The 17,534-nt window shown below is 33.2% G+C and overlaps 1 protein-coding gene across 1 annotated transcript; it reads left to right on the plus strand.

The window, feature by feature from the left end:
• Nucleotides 1-4,999: 4,999 nt before the first annotated feature.
• Nucleotides 5,000-6,798, plus strand: LOC145001510 (GDSL-like Lipase/Acylhydrolase superfamily protein). The gene is made up of 5 exons (XM_078960885.1): nucleotides 5,000-5,256; nucleotides 5,347-5,477; nucleotides 5,622-5,867; nucleotides 5,962-6,220; nucleotides 6,318-6,798. The coding sequence occupies exons 1-5, from the start codon at nucleotides 5,010-5,012 to the stop codon at nucleotides 6,560-6,562; spliced, it is 1,128 nt and encodes a 375-aa protein (XP_078817011.1). The 5' UTR covers nucleotides 5,000-5,009; the 3' UTR covers nucleotides 6,563-6,798.
• Nucleotides 6,799-17,534: the final 10,736 nt, after the last annotated feature.

Genomic DNA, 17,534 nt, shown 5'->3' on the forward strand with positions numbered 1-17,534 from the left:
CGGTGGAATTCGGCGACTCTTCACTGAGTCTCTCTCTTTGGCAACTCAAGAAGATGACATGGAAAGGGGTGGTGGCCTTGAGAGCCTCGGCACCACTCCGAGAACCATAACTTTTTAACAAGTTTTCCGTACAAACATTAAAGCAATTATTATTTTTTTATGTAAAATCATTAAAGTCCAAACTAGCTGTATTTGTCAAATTTAGAAAACTTTTGACAAATTTTAGGTACTAAAATATTTAACGTTCATCTCACAAAACCTTTAAAATTACTAATACATAATTAAGTGTAATATATATATATATATATATATATATATATATATATATATATATATATATATGACAAGTTTAAGGTACAAACACTAAAACAATTTTTTTATGTAAAATCATTAAAGTCCAAACACTATTTGTCATATTTAGAAAACTTTTGACAAACTTTGGGTACCAGAAATATTTAAGTTAAAATTATTAATATATATATGAGATCGATTGACAACTCATAGTTTCCCGAGAATTAAATGTGGAGCGTTAGATTAAAATTAAGTCATTAAGGACATGATCATCATCTTATCGATTTCATTTAATGTTTAATTTTTTTTTGTTATTGAAGTATTAATAGAATGTTCTAAAAATTAACATAATAAATCAAATTTCATATTATTTTTTATAAATAATTTTTGATTTTTTTTAAATGAAGATTTTATTTTTCCAGAAAACATGAGTTTTTAAAATAAATTGATTTGTTTCTAAACTGCAATGTTTTTTTAAAAACAGTGCATTAAAAGAAACTGCATTTCAAAGAAAACTGCATTTTTTTCAAAAAAAAATACTGTAATTTTTTTTAAAAAATACTGTAATTTTTTTAAAAAAATACTGTAATTTTTTTTAAAAAATGTATTTTTAGATAAAAAAAACTGCGTTTTTTTCAAAAAATTGCAAACTTTTCAAAAAAAATGCAATTTTTTAAAAGAAAATTGTAATATTTTTCAAACAAAAACTGCAATGTTTTTTTAAAAAACTGCATTTTAAATAAAACTACAATTTTTTCAAAAAAAAATGCATTTATTTTTAATAGTAAATTTTTAAAAATCAATAAAATTCTATAATATTCATAAGTAAATCATAAAAAATCGCATTTTTATTAATTAATCTATAAACATGATAGCACAAGTATTTTATTCGATGCAAAATAAAATATAAAAAATAAAAATACTACAACTCAAAGCGTTCTAATGTCTTCGTATCAATATTTCTTTATTTTCTTCAATTTATCATTTTTCATCTCTTCAATATTCACCACAATTTATGTCAAATCTACAAAAAAAAAATGATTAATACAAAAACACTCACAAAAATACATATGTGATTTTCATGTGATTAACATATGAATCAGATGCGATTCACATATCACATCATATGTAAATCACATGTGATTTATATGTTAATCACATGTGAATCAAATGTGCTTTACATGTGAATCAAATGTGATTTTCATGTGATTAACATATGAATGTGTGCATATATATATATATATATATATATATATATATATATATATATATATATATATATATATGTAATTCACTTGAGATTTACATTTGAATCATATATTATTCATATATGATTTACATGTGAATCACATATGATTTATATGTGAATCACATGTAATTCACATGTAAATATATAAATCACATCCAAATTAATACAATGGATATTATATACAGCAAAAAAGATAATACTTGAGACTACACACCTGAAATCCAAATTAATGTGAGGGATCCAAAGATAATTCATAAAGCAGCTATAGGAGAACATAAAATGTGTTCATCAAAATCATTAAAAAAACTAAGAAATCTGAAATTAATTGAGACTATACACCTGGAATCCAAATTAATAAAGCATTGTATTGACATCAAGCTTTTTTAGCATTTCCAGAATATCAAGAATAACCTTTAGACGACTGATATGAATAAGGCTTCAAATAATTATCCACGAGATAATCCATTATAATGAGCTGCTTTGTGTAAATATGGTGATATAAAAGAAATAAAGATTCAATGAATGATGTACAATTATCTGTAGAATGATAAAACAAAGTGAAGGCACAGAAGAGAAAGATAAAGCTAAACTTTGCCTAATTTATGACAAAGAAGTTGGCAGTGAATCATCATGCCTTTATACTTATGTTACTTTATGAAAAGAAGTTGGCAAAGTAGTTTTTTAAAAGTATAACGTCCTAATAAGAAACAAAATGGAATTGCATTTAGCCTAAAAATAAATGAGATCAAACTTGTAAATAGTTAATACATCCAAATTTCTTTCATGTTGGTGCAAATGTTGGAACTTTAGTCAGGTACCCAACATATTATTGAATAAATCTAAATTTTGATACCTTAATTTTTAATTTGAAATTCTATCAAATTATGATTGTACTTTCATAATTGATTTTATCTTTAAGTATAAAGGAACTTGTTGCCAATACCCACCTCATCATCATACCTCAAAGCTTGAATGAGCTAGAGCATGAAAAAGGTTACTTTGGAAGGAGGGTAAGATTCCAATACCCTGAGAATATAAGCCATGTGACCAGTGTTTATTTAGCATGTCTAAGAAAGAAGGGCATTTGTAGGTTTGTCATGAAAATATGCTTCCCTAAAGGAGATGTTGATGCTGTTTCTATAAGCAAAATAGACCTTGATTTACTACAACCAGACACATTTGTCAATGACACCATCATTGATTTTAGATCAAATATGTTCATCTTCTCCTTTTGTCTCATAATGCTCTTAAGTAGAAAATAGGACTTCTTACAAAGAGCCTAAATTTATACTGCAGTTAAATCTCCCATGGCAACAATAAATAGAGAAGGGGAATATGATAAGGAATCATAATATCTGAACAACAATTCTAAATTTTTGTCCATGTGGGATAAGTTATTACTTATTACAAGATTTCTTTAGTGATTTTAGTGAAGCCATTAATTTTAGAGTGTTCTTACGTTTTCCACTTAACAATGATTATAATATTAAATGATGACAGGTATTTGAAGAATAAATTCAAACCTGAGGGGAGTCACAAATTCCACTTCTTCAACATTTTTTTCTTCTGGAAGCTTGCTGATCCAAATAATGATCCACTTGATGCTTCTAAAGGAATAGCTGGTTTTCAACGTACATAAAAAATCGGATAAACTCAACAACCAGTTTACACTCTAGCAATTTTGAAGAGATATGAGAAAAGGACATGAAGCAAATTTGGTTACTTTTAGTGTAAATAGGAAGGATGATCATGTTATTCTTTAATGTTATTCTTTTCAGATTGATTACATTTAGCATATTGATAACGATTAGGTGATTAGTAGTGGATTTCTTCATCATCGCACTGTTTCCGCCATTGATTCTCTATCTCAAAGCTTTTATAATCATTTCAATTTGGAACTCTTCACTAATGACAATTTTACTTGTAAATCTTCATAGTACATACAATTTTCCTTGCAATTTTCATCCAAAATTGATAGCAAAAACAAATTTATTTTGAAAAGCTATCAAGAGCATAATCATCTATGGTTTTCAGTCAACGATTGTCATAGGATTAATTTTATGCTATGAACTTAATCGAAACGAACACATAAACAACGAAACATGATTAAAACTTTGATCAAACTTACCTGGAATCGAATCGGAAGCTAACCTCATCGATGTCGATTTCTACGTGGTTGCTATAGTTTTACACTTCCTTCCGCTTTGTTTCTCGACTGATTTTGGTTCGATAATGGAACGGTATGATTATTTGATTTGTACCTGATTATAAAAGCTTTTAATATGTAATTAATTAAAAGTTAATGGTTAAAATTAATTGGGGAAATTGGAGGATGGATAGTGAGCTAGAAGAATACTTCCAATTTATGATGAATCGATACCTAAATTGATGCTTACAAAAACTTGAGAGATCATTGTTGATCGATCTCGATGAATCGATGATCATGAATCAAGCGATTTAGGGATTCAAATATCGCAATCGAAGGTGAACACGAACAATGTCGATCTATAGGTTCGTAAATTCTTCACCGATGATCTGGATATGAAAGATTGTTGATTGGTAGCCGACGTTCATTGTTGATGGATATAGAGGTGGACCGATTCAGGGATGATGGAGACGAGGGGAAGAGATACGGTGGAGAGAGAGAGAGAGAGAGAGAGAGAGAGAGAGAGAGAGAGATCTAATAAGTAATGGTAATAAGAGACGTATGTGTACGAGTCAATTTCTGTAATCCCAAAATGCCCCTGATTCCATTTAATTCTAATGCCCCGATCCCTCTATTTTTCCACTTATTTACAAAAATGTCACAGTGCATCTTGACCATCCTTTTTTTTATCTAACGATCCACTTTAGTTCCCGGGTTCTAGGGAAACTATGAGTTTTTAAATGATCTTCTCCTCTCTCTCTCTCTCTCTCTCTCTCTCTCTATATATATATATATATATATATATATATATATATATATATATATATATATATATATATATATATATATATATATATATATATATATATATATATATATATATATATATATATATAGTTTTCTTAAGGACAATGATTCGAATCGGTCGCCCTATTAATTTGCTTTTCTTCTTTTTCCTTGAAGAATTTTATCGATATTTAGAAATTTATCGAAACATGCTTTCCGATTTAACAAACTTTTTATTGTCCAAACGGCCGGGTCACATTGGACGATACACATACATACCTGCAAACGATTCGCCCCATGTAGTAATTGTCCGGTGAATATGTTATCTTAGGGTGTAGTTGGTGAATGAGTACAGATATATGTGCATAGACCATTTCATTTAGACTCGTTCAAGTATCTTTTCCTTAAGATATGGTTGTCATGCAGCCTGTGTGCTTCTCCTAAACTACTTACGTCATTGGAACCTACTGCTCCTATCAAGATAATTTTGCGTAAGGTAAGTGTTTATATATTAACCACACCATCTTCTAATAGCAAATGAATATGAAAATGGAAATGAACATGAACTCGTTGCTTTTTGTTGTTTTGTGTTTGATTCACGTTTCACGTTGTGTTTCTTACACCAACTTTGCATTTGGGGACTCCGTTGTAGATGCCGGAAACAATAACCACTTGGCAAGTCTCTCCAAGGCCGACTACTCTCCATATGGCATAGACTTTACGCCTTCTGGTGGCAAGCCTACAGGAAGATACACAAATGGTTTCACCATTATTGACATTATTGGTATTAACCCCTCTCATTATTTTTTGTCTCATATACATTAATTATCATGAAAAAAATAAAATAATCATTTTCAAGCTTATGCATTTATAGCACAAGCTTTGGGAGCCAAGACGTTGGCTTCGCCATCGCTGGCAGGTAATGCAACATCTAACGCATTACTTGGAGGAATAAACTTCGGCTCTGGAGCTTCTGGGATTCTAGAGGAAACTGGTGCCGTTTATGTACGTGTATTCTATAGAATATTAATAGAAAATCTGGAAAAAGATGCCAAATCTGTCGCTAATAATATAACAAGATTTGAGGTGTTCTTTTAATTAATTATATCATTAATTAAGGTTAAGATCCGTAAGTATGTCGTTGTGCAGCTTGGACGCATTCCATTAAGAAAGCAAATCGATCATTTTGAGCAAAGTAGAGCTGAAATGGTCCAAACGATGGGAGAAAATCGTACACAAGATTTACTAAAAAATGCAATCTTCTCGTTAACGATTGGTAATAATGATATTATAACCTACTTCCTACCAAAGATTCCTTTCATTGGCAGTTATAACGAAGTTTCCCATGCCGTTTTACAAGAGACCATGGTCGCACATATGGGTTCATATCTTAAGGTGCCTATTAATTGATTATTAACTTTATGTATCATCATGAATTAATGTTGTTGTTTTGTTTGGATCATTAACTTTTTTTCTTCCTCCCTGGAAGCGTTTGCATGAACTAGGGGCTCGAAAGTTTGTTGTAGTCGATATAGGACCTCTTGGTTGCTTACCGTTTGTTCGTGCGATACACCTGCTGCCAGATGGAAAATGCCATGAAGAAATGAATATGTTGATTCGCGGATACAATGAAAAGTTACGTCAGGCTGTGAATATCTTAAATCAAGATTTGGGAAACGGTTCCATTTTCGTGTATGCAAATTCTTACGATGTCATAAGTGAGATTTTGCAAAATTATCGTGACTATGGTATTTAATATTTAATCATATATCCAACCTTGATAATTTGATAATCGATATTCTTCCGTATAATTAACTTGTTAAAAGTTGGTTAATTTATACGTAGGATTCGAGAATGTGAACGATCCTTGCTGTGGAGGAAACATTCCTCCATTTTTCTGCTTTCGGATTGAAGGTGAAGAGAGGCAAATTAGCTCAAATCTTTGTGATGATCGATCGAAGTATCTGTTCTGGGATGCATATCATCCCGGACAAGCAGCAAATTTCATTATAGCTCAGCATGTGTTGAATGGTGACGAAAACATCTGTTCTCCTTTCAACATTCGCCAACTTCATAATCTCAAGCTATAACTCACTACGCCATCTGAAGATCATCTGTGGAGTTTATAATCATGCTTGTGATTACTTTTTTTTTTTAAGTACGGTGTCGGTGCATATCCATGCAAGCAGTATTTTGCTCTACTTTAGAGAGGCGTATGTAGTAGTAGGTCCTCAATAACTGGAGAGATTCAATTAGGTCGTGTGTTAAGTTACTAGCTTTGCATCCATGTAAAATTCCTACTAATTTATGTGTGCTTTTACTGTTATTTTGCTTTTTGCTTTTTGTGGATATGCAAGTATCTTGCTCTACTCTAGAGTGGGACTGATCCCTGGCCCTGATGAGGCATGGCCAAATGAATGGGAAGTCTTAATTTAATGATTTTAAGGATGGATTAGCCGAAACTAGAAATTAAGGTATCCCATACTTGGGATAGAAGGTGTTCGGTTAATACAAATAAGTTTAATGAGATACAACAAAAGAAACATGAAGTTGCATCACTCATTAAAAAAAAAAAAAAAAAAAAAAAAAAAAAAAAAAAAAAAAGTTGCACCACTTTATCCTTTTTGGACATTTAAATCATAACAAACACTAATTAGTAATTATATCCTGCCTTTTGGTTGGATTTCACCACAAAAGTTAATAATATTTTCTTTATTTATACTATAAGATTTAATAATTAACACTCCCGCGTTATGGGTGTTGGAGTTGTACCGTCTCGAAGATATTTTATATAGTATATAGCTCCAAAACCAACTCGAAGCTCTAAGGTGCATATGTATTGTACTTTAGTCACTTAAAGATTTATTTTGAAGAATTAAATGATATTGTTATTATTGAGGTGTATATTTTACATATTAGTAATTTGGATTTTATGTACAAGCATTATGTACTAGATCCTGACATTGAACCACTGAAGAGTTTGAGAGCTTACCTAATTCTAATTCATAGTTTTTTGATGCCTAAGCTTGATTCCCACATATCCTTTTCACACAATGCAACTGAGTTGACCACTAAGAAAGCATTGTAAATGTTTTAAGTATTGGTTATCTAAAATGGACACCAGGCCTCCATGAACCAGTTCATAAAAGGAGTCAACCACCATGGAGGAGCAAATAATAAGTGTATTCGTAAAATTTTTGTTTATGAACCATAAGAAATGATATAAAAAAAAGCTTATGGAGTTTTTTTTTCTATATTTTGTTAGAGGCTACTCCAAAGTCAGTTTTGAAGCTAATGGGAATTCAAGGGCTTACTCTATTCCACTTAGGTCATCTTCAATGCATTGAACTCAAATGAGTTCAATAGATTGCCACATGTACATTCCACTCACAATACAATTTTACCTATTAAACTTTACACTCCATTAAATCCAATACAATTTAATGGATTGCCACATCATTTATATGTGTGTGAGAGGAGAGAGCTCCATTAAATCTAATACAATTTAATGGATTGTCACATCATTTATATGTGTGTGAGAGGAGAGAGAGTGTAGAGTTCAATGGGGATTGAACTCCTCATTCTATTGAGTGTCATGTCATTAACCCACAATGGGGATTTTGAGTCTAATGGGATTAAACTCCCCATTCAACTCCCCATTAAACTACCATTGAAGATGGTCTTAAAGAGTCATCTCCACGTGTGTGTGTCTATATATATATATATATATATATATATATATATATATATATATATATATATATATATATATATATATATATATATATATATATTTGATTATTGGGTTGGCAGAAATACAAGTTTCACAATATTAAAAAATTTCAACAATATGATTTGGTTGTTTCGAGTAGTTCAGGTGGTAATCTAGAGTGACTCTGTTCATTATTTTTTATGCTCTCACACATTCTCATCCTTCAGGTGGATTTTTTTCAGCTGTGCATTTTGATTTAAGGGTTTATGTCACATTTGATAATTTACCAATTAAGTTTTTATGTAGTGAATAGAAAATGAGGAACTTTTCTCCTTCAAAATTACCCATGATAAGTTTTTAAGTACTTTTAAGCAATATTTATGTCCATAAAGTCAACATATTGACCATACTTGTTGTATCTTAATCAGGTTCTAACTGAAGAAGCATCTGAAGGACTTTCTATTTTTGATGACCTTCATGGCTCTTTATTAACTCAACAATGAGAAATGGCACATTTTGCTAGAGAGCTTTGACATGTTTGTTTTTATTTATTTATTTATTTATTATGAGAGTTTATTTATTATTATCTTATCTTATATTTTTTTGGTTTAAAATTTTCAGAGATTTAATGTTGGACATACAACGGATATATCCAACTTCATCAATGACTTCTTTGATAAGTTAATGGAAAAATCAAAAGATCTAGTTTCTGATGATCTCAAAGTAACAGCTTCTCAATCAATAGCTACAATTTCAAACTTCAATGCACCTGGTGTCCTTATTGCCTATATGAAGTTTATTGACCTTTGCGTTGGTGAACAAGAGGTAATTAAGCTAGCTTTGGCCAATTAATTTAATTTAAACATTTTGAATGACACTCATTAGTTTTCTTTTCTGATTTGAACTACTAGACACTCTTCTGCAAATTCAAAAGGAAGATAGCATGGGCAAGGAGTATCCTTTGGAAGCTGCCCTTGAGGCCACCAAAAATAATTTGATTCAAGGTAGTACAAAACTCTTATTGGTAGATCACTTTGATTCCACTCTCATACATACCATGTGTATTATTAATTAGTTGATATTGTTATTGTACAACTGACATGATTATTGTGTAGGATTTCCGTGTTGTTCTTGATTAATAGCTGCCATTGATATTGAAGCTAAGAGACATGATTATTGGTTGGATACATGAAGGGTTTTAAAGCTTCTTCAGATAGCTTAATGATGAGTTACTAAAATAAGAAGGTGCCCCTTTATAGCAATGTAGTATTAAGTTATATAGTTAAGGAAAACCTCTTAATAGTAATGTACAAGCAGATCCCTTTAATATCAATGTATTGCAATTTTTTAACATGATGTTATTGCTTGAAATTGATTGTTTTGGTATATATGTGTTTCTATATTTTTGTATTTTGTGTAAAAGAGTATCGTAAAGGCACGTCGTATATGCATATCGTAAATGGTTGCTGAAGTTTATAACACGTAAATGCGTGTGATCTTCATTTATGAAAACGGCTTTAATGATACGCAATGCGTGTCCTAAAGGCGTGTCGTAAGGTTACGAAATGCAAATATGTGTCGTCTTCCTTTATGACAGGGCCTTCCTTGATACGTATTGTCTGTTGTAATGAGCGTCGTAAGTGTGTGTCGTAAATGTGCGTCGTAAATAGACGACGCGCAAAAGCGTGTCATCTCTCGTTATGACAGGGCCTTCCTTGACACACATTTGCATGTCGTCTGAGCGTTTTACGACATGCATTGCACGTCGTAAAAGGTTGTTTTTCTAGTAGTGAGTGCATATAAATCCTTTGGGGTGGGGGTCATCAACTCGATGTAGTATCATATGGGTCCGAAAGACACATATTGCTCATTTTCTTATGTTCTTCGACATGAGACCCTGCATCATATGGGTGTGGTGAGTTGTGTGCGTTGGGGGTTCTGACCATCACTCTAGTGTCATGGAACGAGACACAACCTCTTCCATGTGTTCTTGATCATTAGTCAGGGGTCATGCGGTATGAATGCATGTGACACCAGTGCACATGGATCCTTTGGGGAAGCGGTCGTCATGTCGATGTAGTAACGTAAGGGTCCGAGAGACACAGCTTGTTGATTTTCTTGTTTTCTAATACATGGGACCATGCATCGTATGCTTGCGTTGCATCTTCAAACTCGAGGTTATATATACATCATATGTTGCGGGTTCCATGCATCACTCTAGTGTCATCGAATGAGACACGAGACTTATCCTTCCTTCTATTCTCGATCATCAGTTAAGGGGTTACGCGGTATGAGTGCATGCGGTATGAGTACATATGGATCCTTTAGTGAAACTGTCGTCAGCTTGATGTAGTATCATATAGGTCCAAGAGACACGACTTACTAATTTTATTATATTCTTCGGCATGAGACACTGCATCGTATGGGTGCAGGGGCTGTAAATTCAAACTCAAGGTTATATATGGATCATGTGTTGTGGATTCCGTCCATCACTATAGTGTCATGGAAGGAGACATGAGACTTCTCCTTAGGTGTGTTCTCGATCATCAGTACGGGGGCCACGCGGTACGAGTGCATGTGGTACGAGTGCATATGAACCCTTCGGGGCATCCAAGACATGGTCTGAGAGACATCGATTGTTGTTTTTCTTATGTTCTTTGACATAGGACCCTGCATCATATGGGTCTAGGGGATGCATCTTCAAGGTTGAGGTTATATATGAATAATGCATTGGGGGTTCCACCCATCACTCTAGCATCATTGAACAAGACACGTGACTTATCCTTCTGTGTTTTCTCGATCATCAGCCATGGGACCACACGATTTGAGTGCATGTGGTATGAGTGCATATGGATCCTTTGGGGTAATAGTCTTCAGCACGATGTATTATCATATGGGCCCAAGAGAGATGATTTGTTAATTTTCTTATGTTCTTCGATATGGGACCCTGCATCATATCAGTGTCGGGGGTGTTTTTAAACTTGAGGTTATACACGAATCATGTCTTGGGGGTTCTGGCCATCACTCTAATGTTCTTGAATGATGAACGAGACTTTTACTTTGGTGTGTTCTCGATCATCGGTCAGGGAGCCACACGGTATGAGTGCATGTGGTATGAGTTCATATGTGTCCTTTGGGGAAGTGGTCCTCAGCTCCATGTAGTATCATGTGGGTACAGGAGACACAGCTTGCTGATTTTCTTCTATTCTTCGACATGAGACACTGCATTGTATGGGTATGGGGGAGGGGCGGAGGGGTTGTGTCTTCAAACTCAATGTTATATATGGATCATGCGCTGGGGGTTCCGGTTATCACTCTAGTGTCATGGAACAAGATATGAGACTTCTCCTTCAATATGTTCCCAATCATTAGCCATGGGGGCACGCGGTATGTATGCATGTGGTACGAGTGCATATAGATACTTTAGGTCAGGAATCGTCAGGTTGATGTAGTATCAGATGGGTTTGAGAGACGTAGGTTGTTGATTTTCTTATTTTCTTTGACATGGGACCCTGTATCATATGGTTGTGGGGGGGCGGCGATTTAAAACTCGAGGTAATATATACGGATTATGGTGCTGGGGGTTTCACCCAAATCTATAGTGTCATGGAACGAGACACGATACAAACCTTTCTATGTGTTCTTGATCATCAGACATGGGGCCACGCGGTACAAGTGCATGTGATACGAGTTCATATGTATTCTTTGGGGTAGCATTCGTCAGATCGATGTAGTATCATATAAGTACAAGAGACATGGCTTGATGATTCTCTTATGTTCTTCAACATGTGACACTGCATTGTACGGGTACATGGGACTGCATTTTCAAACTCGAGGTTACATATGGATCATGCGATGGAGGTTCCGGTCATCACTAGTATCATGGAACAAGATACAAAACTTCTCTTTTCGTTTGTTCTTGATCTTCATCTAAAGGTCCACACGGTATGAGTGTATGTGGTACAAGTTCATATGTATCCTTTAGGGTAGGGGTAATCAGCTCGATGTAGTATCATATGGGTTCGACAGATACGACTTGCTCATTTTCTTATATTCTTCGACATAGGACCCTGAATCATATGGGTGCGGGGGGTTGCGTCTTCAAAATCGAGGTTATATATGGATCATGTGATGGGGGTTCCAACCACCACTCTGGTGTCATGGAATGAGACAGTAGACTTCTCCTTCTATGTGTTCTCGATAATCAGCCACAGGGGGCATGCGGTATGAGTGCATGTGGTACGAGTACATATGGATCCTTTAGGGCAGCGGTCATCAGCTTAATGTTTTATCATATGGGTTCAAGAGACACGATGTATATTGTGCGGATGTTGTTGCCGAATCTAGAGCATATCAGATTTACTTGGCGAAGAAGCATTCCGAATATCTGATCTGATCCATTCCTTAAATATTGATCAACATTTATCATTAATGATTCAATCCCTTAAAAATAGGGACTTTAATTAAATAGAAAGTTCGAAGAATCTGCAGAAATCTTATCTCCTAGGTTTCCACTAATATTTATACTAACCTCTCTCATTAGTTGAGAGTTGATGCTTTGTATTGTTTCTGATAGATAGAGTTTTTGTAGAGATAGATTTAGAGTTCTTGGTGAGTCCTGAAGCATTGTACTCGTTCTATTTGTGAGAGCATTATTCTTAGTGAAAAACTCGATAAATAATATTAGTTATTATTTGTCAAATACTTGGGTGGTATTCTAGGTTTCTATTAGATTCATATACAAGTGTTAGGTTTTGGGGCCATCAATTAGAAATATCATTCTATAATGACACTTGGGTATACAAGAACTTTCAAGTTTTACTTTTTTCGTAAAATTATTTATAATATAAAAAGATAAAATAAAAAACCGATCCACTTTATTTTAAATTCTCTTTCCCCAACTCTTTAACAAAGAAACTTAATCACAGTGAAGCTTTTGTGTGGGCAGGAAACCGACGACTAGTTGAGGGTACACATAAGTGATGAACAACAAGAACGATGGGAAGTTCCGTACGATATCTTACAAATAAGAACGACCTCCCATTACCATCGACACAAAGCATCGGCCAGTCAAGGAAAATCCTGATCACCGTCTTCGAGTTCTCTAGAGGTGATTTAAACTTCAACTTCATCTCCAATCTATTTTTTGTAGTGAGAATGAAATCGAATGACGAGAAGCTATTCAACTCCAGCTTTGATCAATCATCACCCGACAACTCCTTGATCTTTAAATATAAGTCCTTAGAGATCTCAACATCGCTTCCAAAAGACGCATTGTTTTATGGTCTTATAGAGAGTAGTCAACCATATGGGATCTAGTAATAGCACCACCACCCTCCAATCTAGGTTCGAGTTTTAGAGATGGATTTTGTGGTGGTGGAGAGTGATGGTGATTACTGGGTTCGAGTTCTGATCTATATCTACTTCTATTCCGATCGAAATTTTCTTCTTCTCCTACCTGAATCTCACACTAGTACAAAAATGACCTACGGACACACCATATAAGTGTGACCATATGCATATATTGACATTTTATTTTTTCCCTGAAAGTGTGACGGAAGGTGACGCCATCGTACGAGCCATATGGTCATTTTAAAATGTGGTGTCTATATGATATGAAAACATGTAGCCATATTATAAAAGTATGGCCATTGGTAGGGAATTTTTTTCCTAAAATAATCATTTTATCCAATATCATGGCGTTAAACCATCAGTAGACACATTTATTTAGTAAATGTAGTGAGTGTATATCACCAACTTACGACATGCATGTTGTTTTAGTGTGTTTTTTCTAATATATTGACATACAGTTTAAAGGTTATTAAGACTATTCAGTATCTTTCACAAACATGTAATTAAGATGAACATAACCATGTTCGCAAAATTGTCACATGCAATTAATTCCATAAGTAGTGATTTGCTAATAATTAGTCACAAAAACAATAAATTTTGGTGATTATTGTCAATCGTATAGAGACACATAATTAGGTGAAACACGATCATAAGTATTATAAAGACATACATTTTGTTAAAATTAAGGACTATTGGTTATCGTATAAAGACTATTGGATAACTTTTAAAAACATGTAATTACGGTGAACCTGACCATGTTCACTAAATGGCCGCATGTAATTAATTTCATAATTGACGATTTGCTAATAGTTAGTCACAAAAACAATCAATTATGGTATTTATTTGCCACATCATTTTTTTTATGTTGTTATTGTTTAACTTATCTTCACAAAAATTAATAAAAAACATGATTTAAAAAAAAAAATTGTAGACGCATAATTACTTTCGATTATGGCTATTGTTAACCGTTTAGCCACATGTCAAAAACTGATGTAAAGTAACCATTGAATAATTTTAGAGACATTGAAAAACTATAAAACATGGCAAATTTTATATTAAAAGCACAATAATTCAAGTTTTATTGTTACATTTTCTATATTCTAGACACATCAAAATAATATAAATTAAAGTAACCAAAACCCGACAATATGAAACAACATAAAAATTCATAATTCGATATTATTAATAGTTGAAATCCAAATAAATACATTAAATTTGTAATTAAAATCAAAAACAAATTATACTAATTGCAAGTATTAGAATATGGTAAATAAAGCAAAAACATTATAAACCAAAAAGTAGACATAACTAGGCATTCATCTTGTTGGCATTACTCTTTGTCTTATTGAGAAGGGTATCAGATGATATATAAGTTGGTTTCTGTTTCCTTGAGTTTTGAAGTTCATTGTCTTGAGGTGATATCATATTTGGTACCTATACTAACAACATTGAAACAAAAAATGAGTCCATTAAAAACTTAGTAGAGTAGTTTATGAAGGGAAAAAAAAGTGTAATCCACAAAGAAGTTAACATAAACATACCTTTGAATCGGCTTTCATAAGATGTTTTGGCCATGGAACAAAACTTTTATATGCCTACCCAACTGTTTTGAATTATGTAGTTTCATGGGGTATAAATGAATCTTGTTTACCAATTCATCAATGGGCACTTTATAGCAATCAACTTGTAGACGAACTCCATGAATGAATTGTCTTTCTGATGATAAGTGAACGGTACCACGAGCAATAATGTTCCTTTTATCCGGATATGATAGACTAAACTTGATTGACTACAATGATATGTAATATTAGAATTAGAAAAAAAAAATAGAGTTTAACATTTCATCTTTAAATTCTCCTTTCTTTACTTTCACGTCCTTTGCACCACATAATTAACCTTGGGGGCATTTCTTCTTTTGAAATCACTTTCTCTTCAATCTTGGTCAAAAAAAATTATAAACAATATAAAACAAAATCTTGTTAACTACATTGCTATGAAGTTACTATAATCGGATCATATAGCTAAAGACCAAGCTTACCGACTTCCGCCTTAGAGTCATAGATCTCCCTTGTCCCATCCGATGAACGTACCTTAAATTGCATAGTTCTATTAATGGAATCACTTATAAGTTCACAGTTTGGACCCGTAACATGAACCAGCACAACAAGTGACTAAGGAAACAACTGACATCTTTTAAAAAAGTCTTATTATTCAACAAAAAAATATTATATTTTTGGTAATTTAGTGAGAACGAAAGTTTCACTTGGTCTTCAAATAGTGACCAAGGACTTCCTAACCCTGGCAGCCCAGTGTAGACTTTTTAATAAATCCATGATAAAATAGACTAGGAATTTAAAGTGTAATTAAAAACAATGAATTTATTAATAATACCTTAAGTGCTTTGGCTTTCCTTCTGCGATCATGCACTAGTAATTTCATGACATTATTTTGTGTTGGATACGTCACTCATTTGAGAAGCCCCTGTAAGTGAGTAAGATTGTTAAATGATTATCTAATAAATGTATGAAGAATTAAATATTTTTCCAAATTTAAACATATGAGAATAGGCGCATACCACTGCTTCCATTTGAACCAAATTGATGTGTATCAATTCTCCTTCTTGAGCGATCCTTCTTGAACATGTTTAATCTTGCAACATTACTATAATAACACACTACCTTTAAAAAAAATGTCAAAGAATTTTACCTGATCGCTTTGAAAATTAGAATCTAGTTGCTATCTAAGGTAAACGCGGATCCCTGAAACACCATAAAAAACAAGATTAAGAGTCAAATGGAAATTTAAGAAGACAAAAAAAAAGACTCCAGTAAATGTCAAACTTCCTGATGTTTTACCATCATTTTCCTTTTAGGTCTATTTAAAACTTCCATGGAGTCAAACTGTAATTGCTTTTCATAGTCTCCCATTCACTCAGCTTCCATATTATTCAATACTAGGACCCACCATGTAGTAATTTTCCCAAATATCACAGTATATTATGGTAATAATTATAACATACTATCATTCGTAGCAATGTGCTCTTACCTAAAACTGTAGCAAATGAGATTCAATTGCTTTCCTATAGGCATCAATTACACTAGGTGGAACTATATAAAAGAGGTTCTCCTGCATTACATGAAAACATAGTTCTTATGAAACCAGTTAAATATTAAAGTATTAATATGGGCATAATTTCTCAATTTAGAGCATTGTGTTTGTGTAGCAATAGTATATAGTAAGAAAAACTAAAAAACATAGTGAAATGTGATGTAATAATAATTGCAACGTGATGTGTAAAGATACCAAGTTTTAGTATGATTTCTTTGGCGAATTGGTGTCGAACAAGTATGAAGCCAGACATATAGGGAAATGGTAAAATTTAGGCGGTGTACCTGTTGGGGAAAGATATGGTCAAGAATACCACAGGTGGGGTAGGTTAATGACTACACGAGTGACTACCAAAGATGGTGGCGTAGGCCATAGAATGATGATCAATAACGGACGTCCTCGATCATTACTGTAGTAGAAAACGCATAGAGATGGTCGAGAATCAGGCCAGTCCATAGGATTTTACTGCCCTAGGCAAAAAAAACTTAATAATGCCCCAATACTTGTATTAAACCTAAATACAACATAGATTTATAAAACAAAAATGCAACTAGTGTCTTTTTTTCAAAGAAATTCATATGCATACAACTAAAAGTTGCAGACATCAATAAAACATTGTCTTCAAGCATTCTTTGAATCAAAAATAATAGTTACTATATCATAGTTAACATTAGTATTTTCAACAAGTTCATTAGATTTACAATTACTCTTCCTGTAATTGATCTGCAACAAAGTTAAAACTGCTAGTGCCAAAAAATCTCTACGTAAAATGTAAACATAAAAAATTAGAAAACAAAAATGTCATTCTTGTCTTCTACATCTAGACCTTTCGTCTTTCTAGGAGACGATTGGGAAGACGGGAACCAAAACAACATTACGACGACACAGTT

This window comes from Lactuca saligna, chromosome 6 (genome assembly GCF_052625555.1).
Source record: "Lactuca saligna cultivar CGN05327 chromosome 6, ASM5262555v1, whole genome shotgun sequence".
NCBI classification, from domain to species: domain Eukaryota; kingdom Viridiplantae; phylum Streptophyta; class Magnoliopsida; order Asterales; family Asteraceae; genus Lactuca; species Lactuca saligna.